Genomic DNA, 21,324 nt, shown 5'->3' with positions numbered 1-21,324 from the left:
ATATTGACTCATGAATTGTGCAAAAAACTATATTATTTAAAATGCAAGGTATATAACTACATCAATAAGTTAAATATCATTAATAGACATGATTGTTTTTATCTGTATCCCTGGATTTTATATATTCAAGTTTCCCCATACTCTTTTTAAAAATCTTTTTGAGGAAACAGAAGAATTGCCTTCTATTTTGGCATACATGGTTAATATACTAGGTGCATGATTTAAAAATATTTTTTAATTTTTAAAGATTTTTGTGAATGTACCTTGCTTTTTTATTTTCTTGTTTAAGCTGAATTTGTTCTGATGTGCTTAATCAAAAGGTGAAATCCTAAGATAGGTTACCCTTTCCTCCTCTGCTCCTGCTTGGGCCACTCCAAATTGTGATTGGAAGACCCAGGAGGGCTAATGGAGGACCTGGTCCATGTGTATCTGTTAGGTCCACCCTAGTTACCCCTAGCTGCTGTCCATCCCACAACAAGCTCACCCCTACTCACCTGAGTCAAGTCGAGGTTGCTATCCAGCTGGCTAAGAGACTTTCTAATGCTGTTGCAGGTCTCACTCACTGGATGTACCAAGCACAGAGGGTCGCCAAGTGACCTCTGAATGCTGTTTTTCACATCAGTCAGGCTGTAGTTCAGCTGGGTGCTTCCACTGCTCAGAGTGTCCAGGCTGCCCTTCATGTTCTCCAGGGCCTCTTTGGTCTCTTTGATCGCTGTAGAAACACAGCCCACTTCACAGCAGAGGCATGGGTCCCTTCACATCTACAAAAGTGTTCTAAAGGAACTTGGTAATGATTTTGATGGCATCCAGAGGAGCATGCTGAGAGAGGGCTACAGGGAACTGCTGACTCCCTCTACCACCCACTTTGACCAACTCAGCTCTCTGTATTGGGGTCTCTTCTAAACAAGAGTCAAGGGAAGCAGTGGCCCAGGAATGTAATGGGGATACCTTGGTGCACCAGCCATAAGTGTCCAACAAAGGCAGAACCAATCCACCTTGAAGAGGTTGGTTCAGATAAACCAATTCCAAGCAGTCTTAATCCGCATAAAAACTGACTATGCCCAAATATAGTCTAACGATGAATATTCAAAGAGTGCAAGTTAAGTTTAGCACAGTAGTTAGCACAGTTTTAGATTTGGGCAGGTCCAGGCCCATATTCCAGCTTCACCACTTGCTGATTCAACCAGAAGTAGATCCCTAAATTTTTCTGAGCCAATCCCAAAATGGGAAGACCAAATCCCCAAAGTAGGCCAATCAGAATGAAATCCTTCAAAGTCAGTGAATCTGTTCTATCAATATTTTGGGAGCCCCAAGGCCTGGCATAGTCTAGTATTAGAAAATCCTCAATAATTGTTTGCTTCCCTACAGATTTCTCTGTAGGTGTAGTGAATTACAGCTCTTTCTTTACCACAGTGACTTAAAGACATAACAGTAGAAGATGTGAAATTTAAATTAAAGGGCATTGCTCTTCTTCTAAACAAATAAATCTTCCTGATCAGGTCTTTGCTCTGTAGCTCACAAAACAGATGGAGGAGCATCATGCTGCGATTGCGCGTTGCAAGGAAAAGTGTGAATGGATGCCCAAGGAAACTGGTTTCCCTACCCTTCCCTAGCAACCACATAAAACTCGAGTGTTAAAACTATATATACATACCATACATACACAAGTGTGTGAGAGCAAGTGTGTGTGTGTGTGTGTCTGTGTGTGTGTGTATAATAATTATTATTTTTAATGTGACCATGCCATGCCAAAAGTAGCCTTAGGGATTTCAATGGCCCTGGCCTGAGCTCCAGCTCCAGCCCCAGCCTAGCTCTCCTAACATAGGGCAGATGCCAGCTCTCCAGTAGAACCCACTTCCATCTGCAGCCCCTTCTTTCATACTCTTTTTTCTTTCCTCTTATATTGTCATCTTCTCCTCATCCTCCACCCACCCAGACAGGTCTAGAATCATAGTTTTCAAACATCCTAGTGTTGTGAGGCTCCCTGGGATCCTCGATCTATGCTGTACCACCTGCAAAAAAGGAGAAACTGGTCTTCAGATACCTGAATAGAAGACTCCTCATATGGGGACCACATTGCTAAACACAGCAAAAGAGAGACTTTGGCACACATCAATCCACAGCAAAAGGGAAACAAACTCATTTCCAGTCACTAGAAGTCACAGAAGAGCCTCAAGTTTGAAAAAAAAAAACAAAAAAAAAAAACAGGAAATATGTCTCCATCGAAAGAACACAATAACTCCCCTCCATCTCTTGAAAAAACAGAAGTTACCAAAATGTCAGAGAAAGAATTCAGAAAATTCATAGCGACAAAACTCTATGAGTTGGAACAGAAAAGAGACAACAAATTGCAGTAGATGAAGAAATCCTTCCATGATTTGAAAGAAGAAATGGATACCATAAGAAAGAATCAGATGGAACTATTAGAGATGAAATCTGTAATAGAGGAAATCAGAACCTCTCTTGAAAGTATTAAAAGCCAATAGACCGGGACCAGCAGTTAGCGTAATGGCTATGTCGCTGGACTCCCATGTAGTCGACCACGGTTCGAGTCCCGGACCCAGTGGCTTAAACTAACGCCAGGCACGTGTGCGTGCGTGCCCAAGATCCCGAGAGGAGAATGGAGGAGAAGGGATTGTGGCGTGGCCACCCCCCCTGGGGGGTGATTTCCTGCTTTCTGTCTCTCTGTCTCTCTCTGTCTGTCTGGTGAGCGCACGCGCCCTATAGCAAAAACCTCTCAAAAAAGAAAAAAAAAAGCCAATAGACCATGCTGAAGATTAATCTCAGATGTAGAAGATAAAACCTCTGATCAAGAAAAGAACACCAAAAAGATAGAGAAAATAACAAAAAGAAATGAGGATAATATATGAGAAATACTAAATTCCATCAAACATCCAAACATCCAAATAATTGGTAACCCAGAGGTGAAGGAACTAATAAGGGCATGGATAATCTATTCCATGAAATCGTGGAAGAAAACTTTCCAAGTATAGAGAAGCACTCAAACATCCAGACCCAAGAAATTCAAAGGACCCAAATAGAATCAACCCAAGAAGATTCGTTCCATGGCACATCTTAGACAGACTGGCCAAAACCACACATAAAGACAAGATACTAAAACTGGTAAGAGAGAAATGCCAAGTGACTTACTAAGGTCATCCCATGAAACTAACATTGGACCTTTCAATGGAAACAATGCAAGCAAGGAAAGAATGAGAAGACATATAGAAAGTGTTAAGAGAGAAACTTATTTTTTTGGCGAGCTTTTTGCTATAGGGCATGTGTGCTCGCCAGAAAGACAGAGAGACAGAGAGACAGAAAGCGAGAAATCACCCCCCAGTGGGGATGGCCACACCGCAATCCCTTCTCCTCCATTCTCCTCTCGGGATCTTGGGCACGCACGCACACATGCCCGGCATGAGTTTAAGCCACTGGGTCCGGGACTCGAACTGCGGTCGACTACATGGGAGTCCAGCGACATAGCCATTACGCTAACTGCTGGTCCCAGAATCGGAAAATATTTTTGTAAACTATGCTTCAGATAAGGGACTGATAAACCAGAATACACAGGTAACTCAAGCAGCTTTGCCCCCCAAAAATGATCAACCCAATTTAAAGTTGGGAGAATGAGTTGAAAATACCACTCTCTAAGGAAGACATATGAATAGCTAAAAGGCATATGATAAAATGCTCAACATTTCTCTTTATAAGGAATATGCAGATCAAAACCACAATGGATACCACATAACTCCAGGCACCTAAGATTAAAAAAAAAAAATGTTAAGTGCTGGAGGGATGTGGTGAAAGGGGAACTCTCCTACATTGCTGGCTGGGAAGGAAATTGGTCCAGCCCCTATGGAGAACAATATGGAGATTCCTCAAAGATCTACCAATAGAAGTACCATATGATACAGCATTCCCACTCCTTTATATATACCCAAAGGACAGAAGTATCCTTAGTTAGAAAAGTGCTTGCATATCAATGTTTACTGCAGCATTATTCATAATTGCTAAGACATGGAACCAACCCAAATGTCCACGAACAGAAGAATGGATTGAAAAAGTGTCACATATATACTCTATTGAATACTACTCAACCATTAAAAACAAGACCCTGCGTTTTGACAGAAAGTGGGTGTATATGGAAGATTTACTGCTGAGTGAAGCAAGCCAGGCTGTGAAGGTGAGACATTGTATGTCTTCACTTAATATATACTGAATGTCCACACTCTATGGCTGACATGAATGACCAGAGGATACAGAAACATAGAAAATGGTTATAGATACCAGATTCAGTGCAAGAGAAGGAGGAGAGTCTAAGGAAAGACATTAAGGAGAAAAATAGAGAGGCAAGGCAATGAGTTATCTGTTGAAGAAATGTGTATAGTATTCTTAATTTGGTAAGAAATGTATTCATATTGGAATATTCACTTTATAAGATAATGGACATATGTGATTGAACGTATAAAAAATTGGAAAAAAAAACCAACAAAAAAAGTAGCTTGAGGTCACATTCCAGTTTTCCTTCTGTCTTATCATGGCACCGTTGGCAAACTCTTTCATCTCTCAGGATCTCAGTTTTCCCATTTGTAAATTAAGGAGCTGGTTGGGTCATCCATTTACTGAAGAGTCTGTTATTCTAGTGTGTCCTTGCAGGCTTGTAGGGTTGAGCTTTCAGAAAATGGCATCGTACATGTTAAGTGGGTCTGATTATGTATGCAAAAGAATGCTAAAATTCACCTTCCATATTCCCATTTCACATTTTAGTATTCTGTGGTTTACCACTCAGAGCCTTTCTCACTTTGACTTCCAAGATAAGTTATTCTTTTTTTTCCCATTTTTAAATTTTTTGACTTAAAAAATTATTGATTATATCATTATTATTATTATTTAAAAATTTTGATCACTATACATCATTTGGCTTGTAAAGAGAATGAAATACATCTCAGACCATTCCAGTTGAGAATATTATACATGCTGTCATCAATAGGTAATAAACCATTTCTGTGTCCCACAAATGTCTTGCTTCTCTATTTTTTTCTCCCTGATTTCCTTCCCTACAATCTTCCCCTCTTTCACCTCCTTCCACATGGTCTCCAGTGCCCATAACTATTTTCACTGCTCTTATGTCCTTTAACTTTTCAATCTCTATCATAGAGAGCAGACAGTCGGTATATACTAAGTGGAGACATACAATATGAAGATAAGTATTCTAAAGCAAGAAATAAACAACAATAACAAAGAATGATGCATGATAAAATAAATTGATGGCCCAGGAAATGTGTATCTAGGCAATGCCTGCACACTTTCTAGGTTGCAGGTCTTTGTGTCTCAGGATAGACTAAAATGTAATATATTTTTCCAAAGCTTCAAAGCATTTTATGCCCATAACATTTTTTTTTTTTTTTGGAGAGGTTTTTGCCATAGGGCGCGTGCGCTTGCCAGAAAGACAGAGAGACAGAAAGCGAGGAATCACTCCCTAGGGGGGATGGCCATGCCGCAATCCCTTCTCCATTCTCCTCTCGGGATCTTGGGCCTGCACGCACACATGCCCAGCATGAATTTTAAGCCACCGGGTCCAGGACACGAACCGTGGTCGACTACATGGGAGTCCAGCGACATAGCCATTACGCTAACTGCTGGTCCCATGCCCATAACATTTTAACTGTGTTATAACTCTGGAAATTATTCCAGCCTATCAAAATCACATGTATTATGCATCTTTTCTTTTCTTTTTCTTTTTTTTGGGAGGGATTTTTTTGCTATAGGGCGCGTGTGCTTGCCCAACAGAGACAGAGACAGAGAGACAGAAGGCGAGAAATCACCCTCCAGGGGGATGGCCATGCCGCAATCCCTTCTCCTCCATTCTCCTCTTGGGATCTTGGGCATGCATGCACATGCACCTGGCGTGAGTTTTAAGCCACCAGGTCTGGGATGCAAACCACAGTCAACTGGTCCCACATGTATTGTGCATCTTAAGTAAGGGGAAAAGATATTTCAGATTCTCAGTCTTAGTTAATTAACATTTTACCAACGCATAGTACATTTCCCTTATGGTTCCTGTCTTGCTGTCCAAATATGATTTCCACAAGAGATTTATACATAAGGCTGCAAAGCATTTTAACCAAAAATTTGCCAGTGCAGAAGCAGCTCTGGTAATACTACAAGATAACTTTAAATTATTCAGACTGACTAAAAAAAATTTTAAAATAGAACCAGTTTTAATTTTTTTAATCTAAAAAACACTATAATTCAAATATTAAAAAATATCAGAACATTGGGCAAAACATAAAGTTATATGCCAATAACAGCACATCATTTATATACTTTTAAAATTAAATAAATAAATAAGTTTATTTATTTGGGTGTTGCAAGGAAAAGTGTGAATGTATGCCCAAGGAAACTGGTTTCTCTACCAGTTGTTAACTGGTTTCCTCACCAGTTGTTAATAAGTTAATTTATTTATTTAATAAGAGAGAGACATACACACAGAGGAGACAGGCTGTTCATTGTCTCAGATCACAATCCTCTCCCCACCCCATCCTCGCCACTTTCAGCCAGCCAGGATCTCACACACACATGCATGCACACCTGGCACCACCTTCCATACATTTTCCAGCACTATAGAGTGTGACACTACCATTGCACCACTGTGGCTGTGCCACATTATTTACAAGGGGACTTCAAATAGCTTTTGGAAAAATAGAATGACAGTAAAATGCTCAGTCAGAAAGACACTTGTACATTCACGTTTGTTGAAGCATTATTTATAATTGCCAAGATATGGAATAAACCTAAGCGAGAACAGATGATTGGATTAAAAATGTGGCACCTATACATTTGGAGTACTACTCAGCAATGAAAAACAATGAGATCCTCTCAAGTGAGATCCTCTTATTTGACACAAAGTGGATGATTATAGAAGAGTTAATGCTAAGCAAAGCAAGCCAAAACATAAAAGACAGACTTTGTATGTCTCTACTCAATATATATTGAATGTCCACATTTTATGGCAGAAACGAAAAGACTGGAAAATATAATAACAGGGACAGCTAGTATAGATACCAAAGATTGTACAGGAGGGAGTAGACAGTTGGGAGTAGGAGGGAGGGACTCAGAAAAAAGCATTTAACAGACACAAGACATAGTAACACAAGTTATTGTGTATGGTAATATCCTCGACTTGTTTGACATGCAATGTTTTTATGCTTTGTACTGTGTGCTATAAAAATGTACAATGATTAAATGTAAATAGATTTTGAAAAGAAAGTACAATTTTATTTTGGTGCAAAAATTTTCCATTAATAGCTTTCTCATAATACGCAGTTTCCACGAACTTTTTGAAGACCGTGTCATGTATACTTTTGCACAATCTTCACCATTACATAATTCTGGAGTTAGATGAGACCTTGGAAGATGGATATTCAAATGCAGCCACTCACAGGGGATGTGGGGTACAGAGCGTCTGACCACACCAGCACTTGAACCCCAGATCCCCAACTTTTTCTCCACAAGTATAGCATTGCCTCTCCATCGGTGGCATTGCAGCACTTCGCATCCAACACTCCCAAACTCAAATGTTCTGAATCTCGTCTAGGATGATGAGGCAGCACAGGCTTGCTAGACTAGGGCCTGAATCCCAACTCTACCAGTTTCCAGCTGCCCAAATGGTATCAACCAAATTATGTCTAGCCAAATTCATATGTTGAAGTCCTAATGCCCACTGTGACTATATTTAAAGACTAAACCTCTAGGGAGTTAGTTAAGATTAAATAAGGTGGGACGAGCAGTTGGTGTAATGTCTATGTCACTGGACTCCCATGTAGTTGACTCCCAGGTTCAAGACCTGGACCCGGTGGCTTAAACTCATGCCAGATACGTGTGCATGCATGCCGAAGATCCTGAGAGGAGAATGGAGGAGAAGGGATTGTGGTGTGGCCATCCCCCTGGGGGTGATTTCTCGCTTTCTGTCTCTCTGCCTCTCTCTGTCTTTCTGGCAAGCGCACACACCCTATAGCAAAATCCTCTTAAAAAAAAAAAAAAAAAAGATTAAATGAGGTGATAGGGTGAGGCCCTAGTGTCTTTTCCAAAAGAGAAAGAAAGGGGGGACCTCCATGGTAAGCATGGTTTTTGGGGTCACATGGGCCTTTGGGATCACAACCCTTCTCTGGGCCTGTTACCTTGCTTGGAAAGGAAATGGGTTGTGATGAACAGACAGATGTCTGGAGACAGCTAAGGTACCAACATTTGAGGGCCCACTTTTAGACTATGTCTGGGTCAAGAAGGTAAGGAAAAGCCCCCTTGCACTTAGGGCTCATCTTAACCCCTGGCTTTTCTTTATCTACATTTATCTCTCTATATCCCTTGCTTCTGAAAGTTGTTATTTCAGGGAGGAAAAGGATAATCAATAGGCCTCAAAAGACCTAAAATTCTAAAAGCTACTCATCTCTCAGTGTTCAACAATCTTAGTCTGTAAAAGGCTGGATACCAAATATTGTAGTCTTTGCAGACCAGAGGATCTCTGTTAAAACTATTCAGCTCAGGACCAGCAGTTGGTGTAATGGCTATGTCGCTGGACTCCCATGTAGTCGACCGTGGTTCGAGTCCTGGACTGGGTGGCTTAAACTCACGCCGGGCGCGTGTGCGTGCATGCCCAAGATCCTGAGAGGAGAATGGAGGAGAAGGCATTGTGGCATGGCCATCCCTCCTGAGGGGTGATTTCTCACTTTCTGTCTCTCTGGCGAGCACATGCACCCTATAGCAAAAACCTCTCCCCCAAAATAGAAAAAAAATTAAAAAAAAAAAAGTAATCAGCTCTCTTGTTATAATGTAAGAGTGGATATAAATTATACCTTAAGCAAATGTGCACACCTGTGTTTTAATAAAATTTTATTTACAGAAGTAGCTGATGGGCTCCTGCCAAATTCTGCCACTACTATTTTAAATGACCTTTAGACTACTAGTTCAACAGCTTTGGCATGAATTTAAAATCCAAGCAAAAAACACAGTGTGTCTTTCCTTGACCTATCTCACCCCAGCCACTTCTCTGGGAAAATAAGAAAAGAGCACTGAACTGACAAAGCCTTGGAACACTTGGATGGAACATTTTCCAGCCACTGTGCCATGGTGCTTACCTGTCACTATGGCTTTAATCTCATCAAGAACAGGGATCACTTCAGGTTTGAGTCGTTCATGAATTCTGCCTCCTAGCAATGAATTAATACCTAAACACAAAAAAGCACCAGGCATGGTGAGGGAGGTCCCTTTTATCTCTTCAATCCTCACCTCCCTTCTCTGCATGTGGCAAACTGTCTTGTCTCTTTTGAGTGAAATCCCACTTTTCATTCTAGACTCCATCTGGGTGCTGATGCTTGTGTGGCGATTTCGCCACACCTTTCAAAGTCTCCACATTAGCTGTCATCCAGTGGAAAATTAACCACTACAGACTCACAGACTATTTATTTGTACTGGGAACATGAAACTTATCATCCTGAGAGACCGAAGTTTCATCACAGAGGCACTGTTGACATTTTGGGCAGGATAGCTCTAATGGTGGCAGGATGTTTAGCACACCATTGGCCTCAACCAATAGGTGCCAGTAGCACTGCCCCCAAACCCACTGTGACAACCAATTAGGTCTCCAGCTGCCACATGCCGTCCCCCACTGAGAACCAGTAAGCTCTGCTATGTGCGTCTCCCTAGCACCGCCCACCTGACTGTTTCTGAAGTCTGCCGTCCTCTCTGAGGAACTCACTTCTATCTTTAACTAGACACCTGGGAATGAAGAGCATGGGTTTACAACAAATGTAAAACGAAAACAAACGAGAAGTTCTGCTGCCTGTGAAATAGAAGCTATCAATAAATGCTCAATTTTAATCATTAAGTAATAAATTGCAAACTGTCAGTAACTAAAAAATTGTTTTTTTGTTTGTTTGTTTTTCTCCCTCTTTCATGTACTTCATTTTTCAGTACATGTTTTTTATGAGAGAGGACCATAGCATCTTTAACCAAAATCAAACAAACAACTGAGACAACTTTAACTTTTACTCACTGTTCAGATCTGAGATGGCCTTGTCCTTGGTGGTGTTGTACTGGGCCAGTATATAGTGAATTTGCTGGGAAAGAAAAATGCATGAAAGTAGCCTTTCTAAGATCCAAAGCTACTTTAATTATTAATAAAACACAACAAAAGGAGATTTAAGGGACCAGCAGTTAGCATAATGGCTATGTTGCTGGACTCCCATGTAGTCGACCGTGGTTTGAGGCCCGGACCTAGTGGCTGAAACTCACGCCAGGTGCGTGTGCGTGCATGCCCAAGATCCCAAGAGGAGAATGGAGGAGAAGGGATTGCAACGTGGCCATCCCCCCTGGGGAGGTGATTTCTCACTTTCTGTCTCTCTGTCTCTGTCTTTCTGGCAAGTGCACATGCCCTATAGCAAAAACTTCTCCAAAAGAAAAAAAATAAATAAAAAAAGAGAGAGATTTAACACACAAAATTATCCTAAATCAGAACATTTTTAAAAAGATCTAACTAGCAGCTTCTTAGAGATGTTTCTATTTTCTGACATTCAGACTTCTTGATAGCTTAACTAGGGACAGATATGCCTTCCCCTTTCTCTAAGTGGCTCCTCATCATCCGAGCAGTCAGCTGGGGTGTTTTTACACTGTGGGCCCAGAACACCCTACAGGGGAAAAAAAAAAAAAAAGATGCGGCAAGGGCCCTGGAAGCCTAACCTGCAAGCCAGCATAAGGTCATGTCCACTGCATTCTCCTTGTCAAAAAACATGCCATAAGGGGCCAGCCACAATGAGATAACACAACACACACACAATGCTGAGGCCATACGGAGGGGTCCCAGGTTAGCCTCCTGAGGTCCCTCTGTACATACTGGGTGTATACACTTTTGGCTGGCTGAGGCTGGGGTGGATTGAGGCATAAAGACCCTGTTGGAGGGGCCAGTCTCTCTCTCTCTCTGCCATTCTGACTCTCTCTTTCTCTTCCTCATGAAAGAAATAACATTAAAAAAAAATAAAGACGTGGGTCCAGTAGGTAGCATTGAGGTTAAGGTGCTAGATCCCACATGGTCGGGTACTCAGATTGAGTCCTGGACCTGGCAACTTGAGCTTGAAAATCACATTGGGCCTGTATGCACAAATGCCCAAAATCCTGAGAGGAGACTGGAAGAGAAAGGATTGTGGGGTGGCCAACTCCCGAGGGGGGTGATTTCTCACTTTCTCTCTCTCTCTCTCTCTCTCTCTCCTTCTCTGGCAAGCACGTGTGCACTATAGCAAAAACAAAAACAAAAATCCTTACAGGAACAGACCAGAACCATCCCAGGAGTTAGGGAACAACAGATCCACCTCTCGAAGGAAGAGCTACCAAGAATCATAGCCATGTGTGGCCTACTGCATTGGGTCTATTCTATTTCATGACTCCCAATTGGCCTCCAAAGGAGCTGCTAGTCTCCTGTCTTCTGGGCTAGTGAGCCATCTCCCTAGTTTTTCTCATCACTGGATATTACCATATTTAAATAACTATTGAAAGGGACCAGCAGTTGGCGTAATGGTATGTTGCTGGACTCCCATGTTCGAGTCCCAGACCTGGTGGCTTAAACTCACGCCAGGCACATGTGTGTGCTTGCCCAAGATCCCAAGAGGAGAATGGAGAAGGGATTGCTTCATGGCCATCCCCACCCACCCCCGGGGGGTGATTTCTCGCTTTCTGGCAAGCGCACATTCCCTATAGCAAAAACCTCTCAAAAAAAAAAGAAAAGAAAAGAAAGAAAGAAAAGGAACTATTGAGTATCCTCTCAGTGAAAATATGCATCAGTGTTTCGGGCCTCATTTCTCCAACTATTAGGATAAAGTGAAACATCTTATTCTGGGGCATTACAGTTCCTCTAAAAATTGCTTATTCACATTCTCTGCCCAGTTTTTTATAACTTGGTAAGTTTTTTTTTCCACGTATTTGAATAAGTTTCCCTAGACTTATAACAATGGACTATTTGTTTAATATTATATGTTTTTATTTTTGAATATTTTTCTTATTTTTTACATTCAATCATTGTGTATCTTTACAATATTAAAAATGAATTTTCCCAGCATGACTATCCTGTATGTTAGCCCAGTCAAATAAATCATTTAATATTAAAAAAGCAATGCCAGACTTAAGCAGGCATGACAGCTACTTAATTCTGCCAACTTTTATGAAAAAGTTTTTCTTTGGAGTCTTTGGACAGACAGGTAAAAAAATATTATACATTTTTATTCACAGACTGGGAAAAGGAAACATTTCCATTTGTATAGAGGCTATAAAACTGTGACTATGCCTCTCTATTCTCAATATTGTAATATGCCTGCACTTCCTCCTTTTTATTTCCAACTACTATTGATAAAAACAAGTACAGGGCCATCCAGTGCCACAGTAGTGACACAAGTGGATCCCCACAGGTAGATCCAGGATTTTGATCCTGAAATCTGGGCCGGCTGAGGCTGGGAGTGGATCATGGAAGGAAGACCCTGGAAGTGGTGGTGTGTGTGTGTGTGTGTGTGTGTGTGTGTGCGCACGCATGTGTGTGTGTCTCTGTCTTTCTCTCTCATAAATGAAATAGACTTAAAAATCTAGTACAATATTTAATGTAAGAATATTCTTATAATGTCATAGAGTTGGAAGGCCACACCACGTGTGAGACTTCCAGTAGACTCCAAATATTAAATCTAGATCAAGAGCCTCCTTCACCCTCATTGCTACCCAGGAGCATCATGCATTAGGCTGGCTCTGACCCCAGGCACTTGAAATAAAAAAAAAAAAGCAATGTTCTATGTTTCTTCGCAAAATTCATTTTGTAGGCTGTGATGATATACAGTGATTGAATTTTTAAAATTAATAATAAAAGAAAGAAGAAAAAAATTGTTCTAGATCAACATGTTTCTGAGACAGAAAAAAGGTGCCTTCTTCCATCACTACCCTTCAACCTCTTTCTCTTCCCCAAAGGGAACTTGTGTGTGCCTTAGTATGTGTGTGTAAGAGACAGAATGTGTGAATCCTTTCCAAGGAATGACACATCTTTACAGATATCATATGTGTGTTCAAAAAGCAGAAAGATTTCATTACAAAAGCAACTTTATGCAAATGATGAGGAGTTCATTTGCCTGCCAAAAAGAAAAAAATAATTGCACCTGAAGATCTTTTTAAGAAAAAAAAGGAACCTTTAAAATTAAGTACTTATGTGTATTATATATACCCATATGTACTATAATTTTACGTTACATCTTTAAGTAAAACAAAATGACCAGTTCTGAAATTACACTTTTGTACTATTTTGGGCCTTAATCTCTTCACCTATAGCATTAAAAGATAACACCAGTCCACACTAGTTCACTGGGTTTTTTTTTTTTTTTTTTTGAGAAATTTTCACTGTAGGGCGCGCGCGCTCGCCAGACAGACTGAGACATAGAGACAGAAAGCGAGAAATCACCCCCCAGGGGGGATGGTCACGCCACAATCCCTTCTCCTCCATTCTCCTCTCGGGATCTTGGGCACACACGCACACGCGCCCGGCGTGAGTTTTAAGCCACCGGGTCCGGGACACAAACCACGGTCGACTACGTGGGAGTCCAGCGACATAGCCATTACGCTAACTGCTGGTTCCCTAGTTCACTGGGTTTTTAGAAGGTTAAAAGGAGGTTCCAAACATACACTAGAATTCTAAAAAGCCACATCTACAAAGAACCATGGGACAGACAGGTGGCGAGTTTTACCTCTGGTGTTCCATTCAGGAGCGTTCTCAAATCTTTCAAATTGCTGTCTGCCAGTCTCCAAGTCCTCTTGCTCCGGGTCCTGACCTGGTGGTTTGCCATAAAACCGAAGACGATGCCAATGCTGCAGGAAAAAGAAAGGGGAAGCATTTACAGCATGATGTACAGTCCTCTGGCCAGGACGGAGCAGCAAAACAGAAGCCCAGGAGGGGTCCCAGAAGGTTGGGACTCCCTTCCACCCCTGCCTCCATTTATGATAAAGTATTCTGCTCCAAGTGACTCTCATATATGGAACAATGTTCACAATCCATTGCAGAAGAAATAGAAGTCACAAAAAATTTTTTAAATTACTTATCATTATTATTTATACATTCAATTGCTATACATCTTTTAGATGGTAAAGAGAATTTACTCACCACGAAATACACCTCAGACCAGTACAGTCGAGAATATGATACACGTCATCATCAACAGATAATAAACCATTTCTGTGTCCCACAAATGTCTTACCTCTTTATATTTCCCCCAAGTTCCCCTCCCTGCAAAGGTTTGAGGCAGTGTGCATGACAGTCCTGCTCCTGTCCAGATGTAAATACGGGCACACCCTTCCACACATTCACACAGATGCTGCTCTCTTCTGCTCCCCAAAGACTACAGAGAGAAATACTAAAGAGTGATATGGGCCTTCTCACATTTGGCTTCTCTAATTGTGTTAGCTTCTGTATATTGATTGAACAGAATCCTGAGATACTTTCACATTTTAAGATGCCTTGTGAGAAGTCACACAATAGAGTGCTTACTGTATTATTTCATTTATATATAATAGGAAAATAAGCAAAATGATGCTTAAAGTCAGTGGTTACACTTGGGGAGAGGTGGCTGAAGGCAGAGTATTCCATTTGTAGGTGTATCCATTTCATGGAAATCTATGCAAACATATGTATAAAAAGGATGTTCTTCTTCATGAAAAATAGACTTAAATAAAAGTTTTCTGGGTTTTTTTTTTTAATTTTTATTTTATTTTATATTTTTTACTTTAGAGAGAAAATTTTTGTATAGGGCACATGTGCTTGCCAAGAGACAGAAAGTGAGAAATCATCCCCCAGGGGGAGTTGCCATGCTGCAATCCCTTCTCCGCCATTTTCCTCTTGGGATTTTGGGCATTCATGCACAAGTGCCCAGCATGTTTTAAGCCACCAGATTTGGGACTTGAACCGTGGTCGACTACGTGGGAATATCAGTGACATAACCATTATGCCATCTACTGGTCCCATCAATAAAAGTTTTTAAAGCTCTGCATGAAAGACATCTTGCTGGAAAGATACTCTAAGTGCAAATGAAAAACATTTTTCAAGCCATCTAAAATGTCTACATTGAATAATTTCTCTTCATGTTGACTAGTTACTATCTTTTGACTTAAATCAATTTGACCAATTAGTTTAATTTTGTACTAAAGTCTTCAAACATTAAAATATTAAATTTAAAACTAATTCCTGGGTCAGCCATGGTGTGGTGATTAAGGTGGTGGGTTCTCAACACGGTTGAATGCACAGTTCGAGTCCCAGACCCAGAGGCTTGAAAATCACACCAGGAGGCTGTGCATATACACCCAAAATCCCAAGAGAAGAATGGGAGAGAGGATTGAAGTGTAGCAGTCGGGGGTGCTGGGGGGGAATGATCTCTCACTTTACCTCTTTCTGTTTTTCTCATCTCCTTTCTTCCCCTCCCCTCCCCTTCCCTCTCTCTCTTTTCTCTCCTCTCCTCCTCTCCTCCCCTCCTCTCCTTCCCTCCACTCCCCTCCCCTGCTTCTCTCCTCGTTTTCTTTCCACTCTCTCTCCCACCCTCCCTCTTATGAGCAGTGCCCTATGGTGAAATCTTCAAAAAAAATTTTTCCCCAAGGTCCCTTTGAATATGGCCACTAGATGGCAGCAAGGAATTAAATAAGCTCACTTTGCATAATGAGTTATCTTACCTATGGAAAGAAACATAACAAGATTGTTCAGTTTATAGCCATCCAGTGGAAGATCTGGATATAATCTGGATAGAATAAAGTTTCGCAAGTGATAGGCAAATTCTGGCAAAAAGTCCAGATGCAGTAAATCAATGCATTGCCTCTTTAGCAAAGTAACGTCTTGGGTTTTATATGTTTATATATTCATATGCAGAGTAAACACATATCCTGTTTTTTGCACTGAAAAGTCTGTGTCTTCAGGAAACTTCTCAGTTCTGGGTAAAAGGGAATAGTCATTCACTTTACTTACAGTGTTGATAAATTCTAAGTACCACTGGTTCGCTGTTGGGTTTCACTTGAAACATAATTTCCCATAGCAATATTATGTAGGTCCATTAGATTTCTCAAACTAACTGAAAAATGTGTATATAACGTCCTGAGTCGGGAGAAAGCTAGTAAATGAAAACAGGTAAGGGGCTGAAGCATCTATATTTTATTGCAGAAAAAAGTTTCTCACATAGTGCTTACAAATAAATACTTAAAACTTTTAAAGAATAAGGCTAATAAATCTTTGAAATCTGTAGCAATTTTTCTCTACCAATTTCTACTGACTTAGCGAAATTAGCCAACAGATGCCCCCAAAATGCATTCGGTCTGCAACTGATCTCTTATTTTTAAAATATAATACTTAAAATTAAACGTTAAATAACTAGACTACTCATTCACATTAAGAAAATCTCATTATTCCAGGCATATATAGCTCAATTTTTTTTTCTTTTAACCACAAGCCAGGAATTGACAATCATATTCTATTATAAAATGAACTTTGAAAATAGCCAACTTCCGGGCTAGCAAGTGGTGTGGTGGTTAAGGACGCTGGACTCCCACATGGCCAACCACGGTTCAAGTCCCAGACCTGGTAGCTTGTTTTCTTGCTTTCCCTCTCTCTCTCCCTCTCTCTCTCTCACTCTGTCCCTCTCTGGTCAAATTAAAATAGATAAGTAAGTAAATAAATAAATAAAATAAAATAATTCTTAAAAAAAAAAATAGCCAGCTTTGTGGAAATCACTGGAATTCAGCTCACCAGTCACTGTTAGCAAAGCTGACTTTCTATACTCACAGAAATATACAGAAGTCAAGGCCTGGCTCTTTTTTTTTTTCCTACTAAACTTTCTGAAATTTTGGAAAATGCAGTGTTGACTGCAAGTGTAAAAAAAAGAAAGGAGAGGAAATGACTTTTTCTGGAGTAAGAGACATCTGTTTAATCAGTCTACAGCAAAGGGTGGAAATTCAATCTTCTGCTAATGGTCACCAAGACTGCATAAACATATGTCAATGTCTATGGAATCCTAACATTCCACAGCTGCCTTTGGAAAAGCTTGAACAGAAAGAATATGATCACATATATTCCACATTTACTAGGAAATCTTTCTCTTTAGGGCCCATGCATGTGTGGAGAGAAAGAGACAGAGAGAGACAGTGAGAGGGAAAGTGAGAAATCATTTCGCAGTGGGGATGGCCACACCACAATCCCTTTTCCTCCATTCTCCTCCCGGGATTGTGGGCATGCACACACACATGCCCACTGTGAGTTTCAAGCCACTGGATCTGGGACTTGATCAGTGGTCGGCCATGTGGGAGTCCAGTAATGTAACTGCTACACCCTCTGCTGGCTTCAAATTTTTAAATTTTTTAAAAATAAAAAATGATGAAAAATTAAGAGTTCTCAAAACTAATTTTAAAACCAATTTCACTTAACTGCAACATTTAGAGGTACAAAATGGTGGAACTGAGACCAGTGAAAAGCAAGCAAAGTGCTCTGGGTTACTGAAAGAATTTTTAAAATCATATATAAAGATTATTGGGCCAGCTGATGGTGTGGTAGTCAAGGTGGCTGGATCCCATATGGCCAAGTGAGCGGTTGAGTCCTAAGCCAGCAGCTTGAGAGACATGCTGGGTGTGTGTGCCTGCATGCCCAAAATCCCAAGAGGAAAACGGAAAAGAAGGGATTACAGAGTAGCCATGCCACTAAGGGGTGATTTCTCATTTTCCTTCTCTCTCTCTGTCTGGGTCTCTTCAGCTAGTGTATGCACCCAATAGTAAAAACTAAAAGAAAAAAAAAGATTGTTTATCATTAATATTCAATCTCTGCTGAGGTTACTGTAAGTGAGGGACAAGAGAGAACCTCCACTAACATGCCCTTTTCTTTCTTTTCCTGGTTTCTCATTTTGTTGACATTCTTTCCCCTTTTACTTTTATCTAATCTTCTGATTTTGATGATATATTTTCTCCTCCATTCCATCTAATTATAAGATAGAAATTTTCATGTTCCCGGGTCTTTAATTTTCCTGGTTAAATTTAATTACTTGCAAATGATATAAAGGTATTATTTAACTCATGATGTTTAAGATACTTGCAAATAAATAGAGGTTTCAAAGTGAAGACGTCAAAATAGCTATGGCAAATCAAAATGTCCAAGACAAAAAATTTGAAACTTCTTGTTTGAATTTAAAGTAAACAAAAAAACCCTCATATACTACTCTCACTTACACTGATTAATAATTTATACATAGGGACCAGCAGTTAGCGTAATGACTATGTCGCTAGACTCCCACATAGTTGACCGCGGTTCGAGTCCCAGACCCGGTGGCTTAAAACTCAAGCCGGGCGCATGTGCATAGGTGCCCAATATCCCAAAAGGAAAATGGAGGAGAAGGGATTGCAGCATGGCCATCCCCCCTGGGGGGTGATTTCTCGCTTTCTGTCTCTCTGTCTTTCTCTGCCTAGCAAGTGCATGTGCCCTATGGCAAAAACCTCTCAAAAAATAATAATTTATACATAAATTCAATATACTAAGTAAAATCAAATTAGGTTGAAATTTGTTACCTAACCTCAAATAATTCATTAGTTTTGGTTTAATTATATTGAAATCTAAATGCTATCTCTGCATCTCCTAGCATTATTCATGTAGTAGGCACTTTACTGCTACAATGCAAAACACCAGTGAAATGAATGGGAAAATATAGAATAATAACCAAATATCATAGGGGACCAGTATTATGATGTACATGCTTCAGCTGAGGAATCCAGTTTGGACACAACAAAATGTCATCATCTTAAAAGCAGTGCATTTCTGATCTGCTGGTCGCTGTGAAAATTTGGAAACAACAAGAGCTGCAGCAAAAAAATCCTATATCCAAGTGTGTTCCAACCACAAGAAGATAGCTGGTCCATAGCAAATTCAAGAAAACTGGGTGCACTATTAGGATGTTAATTGAATTTAACAATGTTTTCATTTTTCAAATTCAGGGACTGGACCCATCCATCAAGATCCCTTTTGAAATCAACTGGTAAATCCAGGTTCTGCCTTTCAGCATGCTGCCTTATCTCCAAACAGCTATTTAGGAGGAAGGATCTGTTGTCCTGGGAGGTAAATGCTTTCTACAGCTAAAGTTAATCAGGGCAACTTCAAAGGGAAAAAATACCAAAGTCTGGCTGTGTTAGGGCAACTTCATTACAAAGCTAATTTCTGGTGAGATCACTTCTTTTTGAATTGTCCTAGATAAGCACTTTTGTTTTCCCTTTCGTGTTTTCTTAATTTAAAGTCAAGGGTTTAATAGTTAAAACACAAACAACTCTTCATCCCCCCAAAACACAATTCATCTTGTCCAAGATTCTACTTGCCTTATAATCATACAAATCACCAGAAGGGAGCCTGCAAAGCATTTCCTCAGGGAGGGTCCATTCTCCTTCTGCCGCTGGTGCATTTCTCCACCACATTTGTTACAACAACGACACATGCAAAAGAAATACCCCACCAGAGGCATAAAAATGACAAAGAGCAGGCCCAGAAAAGCACATATAATAATCCCCATTTCATAGTAGACAACCTGCAATTCAAGCAAAAGAAACAGCATATCCAGTCAGGAAAAATAGGTCAAAAATTCCACCGCAGACACATTTTATTTTTTCAAACCTATTTGCCATGACAAGCTGAATCTTAATGTGTGTACACACAAGCACACACACAGGGGACTTCAAAAAGTTTGTAGAAAAATGAAAGTATGAGTTTATTTCAGTATAAAATGTTTATGAAATCCAGTCACACCTTCATAATACACATTTTCCATGAACTTTTCCAAGACTGACGCACTACCATACAGCTCCATTTTGAAGTTCCTTCTTAAAACAGAAAGCAAGGAATTGAGCTCCTAATTTCCCAAGAACCAGCATTACTTCTAGATACAATTGTGTAACCCAAATACACCTCATAATTACTGCTGGCTTTACTCCAAGATAAATAAAAACTAATGCAATTGGATGATAAAACCTGACCTTATTCTATTTCATTTTGTGGTTACTCATATTTGCAGAGTGGCAGAAAATACAGGTTGGCAGTTTGCAACTAATGGACAAGCTATTTAGCAATGGATTCTCACGCCAAATTGAGTAAAGTGAAACAAAACACAAGTCTTCTCCTAGGAGCAAATGTTATGTCTTGGAATAAAGCTCTGAAACTGGAGTTAGAATCTATTTGCATCCCAGTAGGGGCATCTAAGATTCCTAAACTGCAAAATGTTACATTAGCATTAACCTCAAAGGATATAGTGATGGACAGGTAATTAAATGCTTTAATGTGAAAACAACTAGTCAAGTGTCTACCACATAGTAAATATTTGAAAACTAGTAGTTAAATCTATGAGCAAATACTTAAGGTTATTAATCAGGTAGACATGGCACCTAAATATTATCTACTTCAATATTAAGGTCATAATGCTGAAAAGACATGGCCAAATTTTCCTGCTTTAAGTACAAACTAGTGTTTAAGCTAACCCCTAACCCACATCCAAGAAGAGTCATTATTAGTTGATTCTTTAACTCTTCTAAGGACTAACATCAGTAGTCAATTAGAAACCACCCCTAGGATCAGCAAGCTCAAGGAGCTGGACTCCCACATGGCCGATTCTACAGTCCTAGACACTGAAGTTTGAAAAACATACCAGGTTCATATGTGTGTATGCTCAAAATCCCAAGAGGGGACTACAGAGAAGAGATTGTGGCATGGCCATCCATTCGGGGGAGGGGGTAATTTCTTATTTTCCCTCCCTCTCACTCTCTCTGTCTGTCTCTCTTCAGCAAGCACAGGCACCCTATGGCAAAAATCTTTTAAAAAAAAAAAAGGTAGCCCTAGACACTAAACTCTTATATTTTGTTATTTCTCAACAAATATTCTAGTTATTTACTATTTTTAAAGGAATTTTAAATCCTTTCTAAATTCCAGGAGACACTGAACTCAAACCTAGGAGAGAAGGTATTCTGAGATGTTTTCAATGCACTAATTTTAGCTCCTAATATAAATTTTATACCCAACCTTCCCAATTACTGACTAAATACCAGACATTATCAGGAACAAGATATGTCACTTCAAGAGTTCACTTCTAGGCTAAAGTCTAGCCAAGGTCTGGCAGTACTTAGATTATTTGCTGATACATGAGGATCTTTGAGCTCTTAATAGATTATATCAAAGATAAAAATCAAGATTTTAATAAATAGAGATGTGTTGCTATCCATTCAAGAAATACTAAAACTAAAAGAGAAGACTAAAGATGGCAGAAA

At 40.0% G+C, this 21,324-nt stretch overlaps 1 protein-coding gene across 3 annotated transcripts in view; it reads right to left on the bottom strand.

The window, feature by feature from the left end:
- PROM1 (prominin 1) overlaps nt 1-21,324 on the bottom strand; it is a 143,529-nt gene that overhangs the window by 49,978 nt on the left and 72,227 nt on the right. For 2 of the 3 annotated variants that reach the window (XM_006144882.2, XM_006144884.2), the window contains exons 4-8: nt 19,393-19,598; nt 13,761-13,881; nt 10,052-10,115; nt 9,135-9,224; nt 495-712 (exon numbers count right to left, since the gene is read on the bottom strand). In XM_006144882.2, the coding sequence (XP_006144944.1) occupies nt 495-712; nt 9,135-9,224; nt 10,052-10,115; nt 13,761-13,881; nt 19,393-19,598 (699 nt within the window). The remainder of the gene's footprint in view (nt 1-494; nt 713-9,134; nt 9,225-10,051; nt 10,116-13,760; nt 13,882-19,392; nt 19,599-21,324) is intronic. The other variant, XM_006144887.3, reaches the window with a different exon arrangement.

Source organism: Tupaia chinensis, unplaced genomic scaffold (genome assembly GCF_000334495.1).
Source record: "Tupaia chinensis unplaced genomic scaffold, TupChi_1.0 Scaffold000138_1, whole genome shotgun sequence".
In the NCBI taxonomy this organism is placed as follows: Eukaryota; Metazoa; Chordata; class Mammalia; order Scandentia; family Tupaiidae; genus Tupaia; species Tupaia belangeri.
This window is presented reverse-complemented; position numbering and strand designations above follow the sequence as displayed.